At 37.9% G+C, this 10,705-nt stretch overlaps 1 protein-coding gene across 1 annotated transcript; it reads left to right on the top strand.

Moving 5' to 3' along the window:
• The first annotated feature begins 4,022 nt into the window (after positions 1-4,022).
• Positions 4,023-10,665, top strand: LOC107090605 (CD63 antigen-like). The gene is made up of 9 exons (XM_015384097.1): positions 4,023-4,192; positions 6,037-6,090; positions 7,493-7,612; positions 7,689-7,763; positions 7,855-7,950; positions 8,062-8,178; positions 9,758-9,790; positions 9,886-9,969; positions 10,538-10,665. The coding sequence occupies exons 1-9, from the start codon at positions 4,133-4,135 to the stop codon at positions 10,607-10,609; spliced, it is 711 nt and encodes a 236-aa protein (XP_015239583.1). The 5' UTR covers positions 4,023-4,132; the 3' UTR covers positions 10,610-10,665.
• Positions 10,666-10,705: the final 40 nt, after the last annotated feature.

Here is a 10,705-nt window from a genome sequence, read left to right as displayed (position 1 = left end):
GGAGTTTTCGGCGAAGCCTGCAAATTGTCGTAAACTGCCGCTAACCTGAAGTTCCATGACAATTTACAGTGCCGCATATTGACGAAAATCCCACTTTTCATGCAGTGACTCCTCCAAGTTGGTTCTCGACTGGAAAAGGTAGCTTGGCCCCTTTAGTTTGGGTTGGAGAGTTCCTGCCTCAAGTGGAGGAGTTCAAGTATCTTAGGGTCCTGTACTAGAGTGGGGGAAGGATAGAGCGGAGATCGGTAGACATATTGTTGAGTTTGCTGCAATAATGCAGACACGGCACTAGTCTATCATTGTGAAGAGAGAGCTGAGAGAAAAGGCAAAGTTTTTTAACAGGTCGCGTCAACTCCGGCTGTCACTACCCCTCACTGAGTCTAAGCTCTGTTGCCTAGCCACTGTGACAGTTGAATCACAAAGTATGGATGATGAACTACTTACTACTATTATGTGTGATAATTTCATTTTTCATCAATTTTCATCACCTTTTCCTTTAGACTACTGACCAGCCGGCTTGCCTGGACTAGCAATGAATCATGGAATGCCCTAGGCCACTAGGGATACAGTGGTCCTGTCTTTCCAAACGGTGAAAAAGAAGGCTGCATTATCAGCTGTATCAGGACGAGTCTTCCAATCAAAACAATTCAGTTCAATTCAATTCAGTTTATTTCTATAGCGCCAATTCACAACACATGTCATCTCAAGGCACTTTACAGTTCACCAGATCATCCAGTCAAATTGATTCAAAGTTTTCTATTTAAGGAAAACCAGTTGATTGCATCGACTCATTGACTCAAAGGCAATCCCTCACACCAAGCATGCTTGTAGCGACAGTGGAGAGGAAAAAAAATCCTTTTTAACCAGGCTCAGTATGAGCTGCCATTTGTCGAGGCTGACTGGGGTTCAAGGAGACAACAGCAGGCATACAAAAGGCAACTGTAAAAGGCGACCCCATCCAGGAAACACACAGCCAGGCTGACGGCCTCAAACAGGCTATGGCCCCATGCTATGACGTAATCGGCCGACAAATCTGGCTTTTGGAGGACGCAGCATCTGGATTCAAACACAGGCTTGATTTCTCGGCTTTATTTGATCAACTAGATTTGGATCCTTCTTTCTTCATATTTTAACATGCTAGAGCTCAATTTAAAAACCATGAAGTTCCTTTTACAGTCTAATAGTTTAAGTGGACATTTGTGATTTAAAAAAAGCTTATGCTTATGAGTGCTTATGGGACCTCTTTGTGAAAGACTTGTCTTAAAACATTTCAATGAATTAAACTATGTAAAGAAAAAGGAAATTCACATCTGAACCTTTATTCAGTTATACTGATTTATGTCCTTACTTGACCTATATATGTTGCAATAAATACAATATTTCATTTTCGATAATCAATGAAGGTTGATTAAAAACAAATGTTTTTGACTTAAAAGCTGTATCTTTTGGATGGGTCAGATAAATATCACTTCAGTCTATGGATTTTAAGAAGAAAAATAGGTTGTCCAACAAGCTGAGCTGTTCAATGAGCAGGGTATTTGAGGTATATCATCTATTTTTAATGTGTGATCATCTAGACTCATGATGTTCCTCATTTATTCATAGCTGTTGCACTGAATGTTTGGGTCTAGATGGGGATGAGAAGCAGAGCTGGAGTAGAAGTAATAAAATAGATGTTAATTTCATTGCTGCTTTCATCTATAGGTCAGGCTATCTACTGATGAAAAGCAGACATGTGGCTGGAGGTTTTGCTCCAACATGGTTATACAAACCTTATAAGCTGAACAACACTCTGTGTGCACAGAAAGGCGGAGGCGTTAAACTCTCAATATCTCTCCATCCATCCATTGTTGACACTGATCATTGCAGGGTCACAGGGGCGCTGGTGCCTTTAATCAGCAGCCACTGAGCACTAATCGCTGAATCTCAGGGAAAAACAGGAAATAACCAAACCAACTCATACTCAAGGGTCTGAAATTTCAATTTCATTCCTTAGAATTTGGATCTGATGTTACCCCTGGCAACCCAAATTTCCCGTCATAATCTCAGTTCAAAATAAAACATGGGTAAAAGGTGGGAGTACAATATTTTTGTGATTAAAGGGAACTCCCCTCGAAAGGTCACTGTGGACTTCAGCAGCTTTATGACGAACATGTCAAAGTGAAAGCTCTGACTTCTCTAAGACATGGTGTAAAACACTTTGCAGACATGTGACTGCGAACATCTGAATTTTTGTACCTCGGCTTTTAACAGAAACGCAAATCATTACTTCAAGATAAGAAGAAAAAGAGCAACAGAAAACTAAGAGGCTAATTATAAGTTAGGTATTTTTATAGTTATTCTAATCACTATGTACAGTAGAATTAGTTTCACATTGCCATATTTATACCACTATGAGTTACTTAATACCAAAAAACACATTAATGATAATTACTAAATAGCTTAATCGATTTCTATTTTAAAAATATCACCTATAATAGCCCTATGACAAGGAAAGTTAACAATCCAGAAATTAATCTCACTTAGTTTAATCTTATTAAAATCACACTTTCTTTTTCAGTAAAGAATTAACTGAAAGAGAGAACCCCTCACTTTGTCAAGCTAACCTATGGTGTTCCTCAAGGCTAAATTCTGAGCCCACTCGCATTCGCTATGTATGTATTAACCAAGTTTTTCCCCCAAGTATAAAGTCTCTCTATAATGTCTATTTATTAATTTGCACATGATTCTTAAATAAACCCATCTAAGCATTCTACATGTCTTTGATGTTAGAGTCGGCATGGCTGATAGACCTTTAACATTAGACAATGACAAACTTGCATCAAGAGCTCTGAATCTTAAGTCAAACAACATTTGGTGTTGAAGGTTTTAAGACTGTATTTGTTCCAAAAGTTCTTTAAAAGCTTTGGAAAAAGAGGGTAAATAATTGAGATTGAATTTTGGATTTTCTCTCTGTCTCCTGTTGTATGTAGAGACCAGAGGTCACGGATTAGCGGACCAGGGTCCAGATCCAGACCCAACTCGATTTAAAACATTTATAAATCACCGCATTTTGTCCGCCGACAGTGTCTAAATGTCACCTGCGGCGCTTCTCCTGTTATTATGGTAAAGCCATTTGGAGCGTCCGGCACCAGGCTACATGTGATCCAAATGATCCAATGAGCTGCTGTCAGTCTGGGTCGCTGCTGCTGCTACTTTTAGACACAGCAGGCAAACCTGTAGCAAGCCGGGCGATAGGAAAGAAGGAGAAGATGATGAGAAAAAGAGAGCAGAGAAAGTGTGGACTGCTGGAAGAACTGCAGTGAACTGGTGAAAGAAAAGTGAAATGGCACTCAAATATGACCCTGCACATTTAGAGGATGTTTGGCTCAACCTGCTGCTGTAAAGCAAGATTCTCCACCATGAACATAATCACCAATAAATATAGATCCAGGCTCAAAATGAGCTCCTTGATATGTGCTTTAGAATGGCTTTGTCTCCATTCAAACCAGGTTTAAAGCCTTGCAGGGCAGCATAAAGCCCACTGCCAACATTAAGACAGAAAAAAGAAAGAAAGAAAGAAACCCTGTCAATTCAAGTGTTTTGTAAAATATGTGAATCAGGAAATTGTCTATATACCAAATGAACAATTGTTGTTGCCTACTTCAAAAACAATTTAGATTTTAAAATGGAAAAACTTTCAATTTTTTTATATTTTTTATTTGGATATATAAACACCTGCATTTTATTATTTTTACTGTTTAAAGTAACAAATTATAATAAAAAAAGTATCTGGTCCTTTACTGGTTGTTCATATTCTTTATTCGGCTGATTTTTTATTGGTTACCCCTGGTATACAGGCTACAGCTGATCACCTGTTGCCTTCATTTAGTGAATTTTGAATTGATACACTAAATTCCTCAAATGTAAAAGAAGAAAAAGACAATTCTCAACCATCCTGTGAGATTTCATGTTATGAGGAATGCTCATACTTTAGTAAGTAGGTGTGTGCTTATTGGCTGCAGCTCTATCCCAAACACCCACCTCATCACTGTTTAAACTCTCAGCAGGCTTTTTTGAACATCAGTACCAAACAGAATTCTTACGTTGTTCTTTCACTCTGCTTCTCCTCAAAGATAAAAGGAAGAAAAAAATGGGGAAAATAAATGGATGCCTCAAGTGCGTTTTTATCTTCTTCAATGTGCTGTTTGCAGTAAGTAGAAATGCTTTTTCCAACCTTTGAGTTTTTTTATTTTTTTTTAATCAATTGTGAATTTAAATGAATTCTAAGCACCTTTAGTCTCTTTTAAATACATGTTTCTTTTTTTAATGAAAGATGGATGGATTTTCAAAACAAGCAAAAACTTAAAATGTATGGTTTTAACTTTAATGGATAAATGTTACCTTGTGTACACCTTGTTGTGTAAAGTCGGCATTCTGCATCGGAAAAATAGAAAAACATTTCCTTTAAAGGGAGTTGAAAATGTTCCAGTCATCATATCTATTATTTTTTCAAATACTAAAACTAATTTCCTTTAATTATTTTCTGGTTAAAACTACGTTGATATTACAGGATGAGAACGTCAGTAAAAATTGAACATTACAGTTTGGTTCAAACCATTTTTATTTTTTATTTTTTCTCAGAAGACTGATTTCCAGTAAACCTGTGGGGTGGGAGGGTTTTCTAATATAATGCCCACGGCCCCTCCTATATTTCCTGCTTTTACTTTAGGACATCATGTTCTTTTATTTGCTGCTCACATGCCAGCAGAAAGTCTGAGAAATATTTAAAGTGGGTTTATTGGTACAAGTATATAACATAAGGCTTAAAGAGTTATTCCTTATTAAAATATAGATATTTATTTTCACATTTATAGCCAGGAAAGGAAAATCATAAAATTCTTTCTAATTGTGAAAACAGCTCTGACTTATACTTTATGATTTTATCATCCAGATTCTTAATAAAGCAAATTTCTTCTATTTTTTGTGCGTTTCTGGATGTTTCTGCTGCGACAGTAGTGTTACTCAGTCCTGTTTTAGCTCTCTGCCTCCCTCTAGTGTCCTCCAGATAAAATCACACCTTTAACTGCCCTTGAAGTCGCAGGGGAGTCATATTTAAATGTCGAATCTGGCTTAAACATGTATATGAATGTACTCTTTATCACACAATATTGTCCCAAATGTTAGCAAATTGTCTAAAAATCTGTGATTTGTTTCCCCGTTTTCTTATGCAGGCCAGTTAGTTATATGTCAGCCTGAACACCTAAGTTCCACCAATCATATGTCAACGGTCATCTGTCAATCAAATGTTTTTGGTCATAGCATCTTGATTCATATGTCAGAGCTAATATACACAACGGTTGAAATAAGAAATAAGAATCATTTACTTTACTATTGAGTTCCGTCCCAGTGTTCACGGGGATGGACGTCTGTGTCTCTTCGGCAGGTGTAGAGCTAACAGAACTGCCAGCGTTGCGAGGCAAGGGCTCAAGCATGTCGCCCTGCCATCCTCTTCCACAACATCTTCGTCCCCGGTTTCCTCCTCTAAGTCAAAAATATATGACGGAGGAGACTCATCCATGACCTCCGACACTAAACTCTCCTCCTCTTGCATGTTTCCTCTGTCCATAGCGTTCCTTGACAGTGTCGTTTCTAAGTCACCAATTTAGTGCTACTTGGTCCCAATGGAATTTCCTGTTGGGAAACTACTAGCACTAAGTTGCTAACTGGTTAAAAAGATGCTTCCAAGACACCGGCTACAATCAAACTTGCTTGCGAACCTTCCGCCACAACAATCCCGCCCCCTTGATAAACGACCAATCACATTCACTTTATTCACTCATGTAAAGTTGTGCACCACTTGGGAAAATTCGGAAATGGAACGGCCGTTTCCCTACGACTTTAAAATCCCCTTCAGAAATCCATAATTTTTGTCACAATTGTTTTTAAACAACTTGTTCATCAAATAACAGGGTTACGCTCCATATTCATCAAGAACAATTCCTTTTTTATTCTATGTTTCATGTATGTTTAATTTTTTTCCCTCACTTTTCACAGATCCTGGGATGCGTGATGATATATGTTGCAGTGAGAGTCACTGTCAATGAAATGGTAAAATATTTAGATTATTTTTACAGTCATCAAATATCTAAATTATTGCTTCTACTATGAAATCACTAAGTAAAGGAACAATCATCCTCCTAACTGGAGCTGGATCTTCTAATGGCTTCCTGCTCTTTACGCAATTCTTCGATATTAAGCACCAGTAATGATCTGAGAGAAAGAACTGCTGGTGCCACAACCAGATCAATTCAAATTATGCAGATGATGAAAATGTTGAGTTGTTCTTAGTGTCACAACAGAATCTTCACTTGAAAACTGTTTTGGTGTTTTTAAAACGTTACATAGATGTTTGAACACTGATGACATAAACTAGACTTAAAGATACTGGATAAAAGTCTCCTCCTGTGTTTCTTTGGGAGATCTTTTTATTCATCTCAATCAGAAAATAATTTCCAACTAATTCAAAATATTTCCTTCTATAAAGGCCAATTATTCACAGAGAACATTTTTAAGAAGTTGACATCCCATTATTTTCAGAGCAGTCATCCAAAACCTGAGAGTTATATCTCAACCTCTCCAGGCCACAGTTAGCAAGGTAGATGTCAAAGTTCATGACCTGGCAGTTGGTATAAGACCAAACAGGTATGTCTCATTCATAACACCGAAGAAGAAAGCATCTCCTCTCTTGATAGTTAGGACTGCAATCTGCTTCAGATTGGACTTCAGTAAAGGACCTTGTAAAAAATGAGAACAAAATGGAAAAATCTGGGCTGTATGGCAGAGTTACTTGTATTGATTACACTGCTGTCAGTCCAAAAAGCAGCAGGCAGACCCCGGTTTTAAAGGCAGACCCAAGGCAGGACTAACTGTGTCAACAGAAACAAGTTAGAACCAATCAGATAACCACGGATATGAAGCATTTTTTGCGAATTTCCTACAGCAGGCAGTTGTATATGATAGTATTTTTAATTTGTGCATTCTATAAATCAAATCAGATCGTGCAGTACATAATAATGGGCATCATCAAATCATAACTTTGCCACACTGTTACCATTATGGTTACAGATAACCACTGTTGCATTATAGATAATTCTGCTCAGGCTGGATGACCCGGCTTGAGATATTTGACCGCAACATACATCTTAACGTTTGAAAAACAAAAACACAGCATATCAGAAGGACCTAAAACATGGTGTGTGAGGGATGATAACATCTTTTTCTGGCAGCTGCACTAATGAAGCTAACTTTCTGTAATGTAGTCAACTTCAAACTCCATGGTGCACCTAAATATTCTGGAGTCAAATGGGAGGGTGTCGCTGAACTTGTAACCAAGCTGCGTCATCAATAAACAATTTCAAAAGAATAATTTTTTATGTATTCCACACAAACACTACAATATAGACACGGTATGACTTGTGGTTGGTCTAAACAATTGTTTATGTCGAATCAGATATCATCATTTGGAGGCCCAGGATCAGGCTGGATCTGGGTGATTGCCATCAGCATCTTCGGTGTCTCCTTTCTGGGAATCTTTGCTGCCTGCAGTGAGAGGGTTCTTTTCCTCAAATTAGTACGTAGATGAGTCCAACAGCTCCACAGATAGGAAATCCTGACCAAAACACGACCTGAACGTGTTTCTTTTGCAGTTTGCAGGTTTCATGGTGGTGGGAATGATCATCATGCTAATCTTCGGAACAGTTGTGGCCGTTTTCCGAAACCAGGTAATCTGAAATAAATGGCTGGTGGTGCAGTAAAAAGTGCAGTCTGGTATAGTTCTTCTTCTTGTTATTTCATTGTTGTTTTACCTTTTAGTTAAAAAGCGCCTTTTCTAGTAAATCCAAAGAAATTATCAGCCAGATCATGGACAATGAAAAATCTCGCCAGATTCTCCTTTCCTTGCAAGAACAAGTAAGACTTTTATTTTTTTTAGGGACACCTTTACAGAATGCATTTACTTTATGGCACATCACATGATTAGGTTTTGTACGGAAGTCTTCTGAAAACCATCTTTGATTTCAGGCTAAGTGCTGTGGAGTTGGTAGTGCTGCAGACTGGGGCACAGAAATACCTTCCAGCTGTGAATGCAAGGAGGGTATTGGACTCGATGGAAAGGCTCAATGTGGACCCAAACCCGCGGTAGGTTTGACAGAACAAATCTGAACCATGTCAACAAACAGACACAACTGATGTCCGAATACTCAAAGGATGTCCAGTTCTGGACAGATGTTTCAGTCCACTCAAATTCTGAGGTTTTGGAAATGAATTTGAATGATGCCTTCAAGTGTGTAAATGTCTTGTTACAAATGCATGACTGATTATAAAATTTCAGAGGAAAAGATGATTAAATGCAATCAGAGGACTACCATGGAATATGTCTAAATTTTCCAGAAAGTTTTTTTACAGTTACAAAAATAAAAAAAATTGTTATGACGCTGAAGTAAAAATCTGGAAGACTCTTAACATCTTCACATGAAGCACCTGCAATGTCCCTTTGTTAAGCTCCAGACAATCAAGTTTGGGCCGCTTTTTTCCCAAAGCCAATCCTCTTTCAATATCCCCTTCATTCCCCTTCAAGCTCATGGCCTTGCTTCTCTCTCTTGTTCGCAAATGAGCTTTCACCCACCTCCCCCCCGTCTCCTCCCTCATTCTCAGATTATTCTTAGTCCCATTCACTCTCTGGCTTATTCCACCACCAGTATCTTCAGCCAGTGGAGACGACTAGTCTAATGCTTTTCTATGTTGCTCTTCCAAGAGTATGTTGATTCACAGAATCAAAGTCCTCTGCTGGGGCCTGAGCACTAAATAACTTTCATTTATGTCTTCATCTTCTTCAGTCTCCTTTAACCCCAGTCGGCCTCATCAGATGGCCGCTCACACTGGTGGAGGTTCTGCTGGAGGTTCCTTCCTGTTAAAAGGGAGTTTTCCTCTCCACTGTCGCTAAATGCATCCTCAGTGCGAGGGATTGCAGAGAGTCAATAAGTCAATGCAATCAATTGGTTTTTCTTAGAGATATTTTGAAGAATATGATTGTGTTACCTGGATAAATAAATCAAATACTTTTCTAATTGCAGCTGTTCTCTGTGAGTCTCTCAGGGTTGAAATAGGTTTACAAGAAACATTTTTTCCTGAATAAAATCATGCATCTCTGAAATTAAATCCTATGATAATTTTTTTTAAATAAAAGCTACATTTTTAAAATATTATTAGTCAGACATTTAGGACAGAAAACCAAAAGGCCTTCAAGATTGATATGTCGCATTTATTCAATGCAACCCTTGATATTTTCATGGTGTAAGCAGAACATCTGCGCTTGTTTTAATGGATCAGAACCAACTGCTTCTCCCAGATGCAGAGACATGCCATGATCGCCTTGAATGGAATCAACAATACTTGTCTGAGAATGCGAGGAAGAAGCAACAACAACATCACCTCCTAAAAAAATTCAAACTAGCACTTCCCATCTTTTCCTTTTTAAATTCCAGTAGTGGTTAGTTCTAAGACTGCATCCTGGTGAAACAGATCATACAATCATTGAAGGACCTAAATGACCTGCCTGAGCGGTAGAGGGAAAATTCAACTGTCTGCCAGATTTTATGGGCAAACCTCTAAGTTCATCTGTATTTGTATTTATTTTTTGGTAACTTTCCTATTTTCACAAACATCAGTTTTATCTGAAAGTCTAAAATTTCACTGATAGAAAGTAATTTTTTTACAGGGATCCACGGGACCGGATAGGATCTATTCCCAGGTATTAATTCACATTTGTTCAGTGCAAACACCATTCACTTCATATTCTGGTCCTAAATAATAACTTGTTTCATTTTCCCACCTTCACCTCTGCAGTCCTGTGACTATATCATCTTTAATATAACTGACCTCCCTTTGCGCGTCTGTATTGGCTTCCTTTTTGGATTCGCCGTCACTGCAGTAAGTCCCACAGATACAAAAAAACAAAATAAAACAAACCCAGGCTTTTGCATTTTAGGTTGCAAGAAACTCTTTTCCACTAAGAGTTTGAAGCATTTAATAAATCATAAAATAATTTTGTCAAAATAACAGATTCATTTCTTAATGTAAGAAATATCCTAGACATGATTTTCTACATTTAGAAACAAACATAATGGTTTTGAATGGTTATGTTTTTAGCGACCATCTATCTTAAAATGGGAAGCAACAAGTCCAGCCTATGAAGGTCCATAGAATGTCGGGTCTGCTTTCACAGTTTATGGCTTTTCATAATTTAATGCCTGATAAGTCTCTGTTTGAATTAAAGTTTAAGGAAAAAAGGCAAAAACATCATAAGAGTGCCGACATAGCGACAAAAGATCCTTATTTTTGACAGAGAAACCACGAATCGATGTTTGCAAAGCATCCAGGAAATATAAACATGAAACCTGAATATGAGATCTTTTAGATTTGTGGGTTATAACAGAAACCTGCATCGTATTAAAAATCATCTGTTTCCTTCACTGACCGCCTGTTTGTCTCCTTACAGTTGATGGGCCTGCTTATCTCCCTCTTCATGATCCGTCAGGTCACTCATCACAGCAGCATGGGGACTTTCTAAACATCCTCTTTTGAATTTCACCCTCTGTAATATAACCAGTGGTCTATGTTTTTCATCTAAAATAAAAAAAAAATATATATATACTTGTTGATGTTG

The sequence above is a fragment of the Cyprinodon variegatus genome, unplaced genomic scaffold (assembly GCF_000732505.1).
Source record: "Cyprinodon variegatus isolate N-32 unplaced genomic scaffold, C_variegatus-1.0 Scaffold303, whole genome shotgun sequence".
Classification (NCBI taxonomy): Eukaryota; Metazoa; Chordata; class Actinopteri; order Cyprinodontiformes; family Cyprinodontidae; genus Cyprinodon; species Cyprinodon variegatus.
The sequence above is the reverse complement of the archived record's forward strand: the minus strand, read 5'-3'. Positions and strand labels throughout refer to the sequence as shown.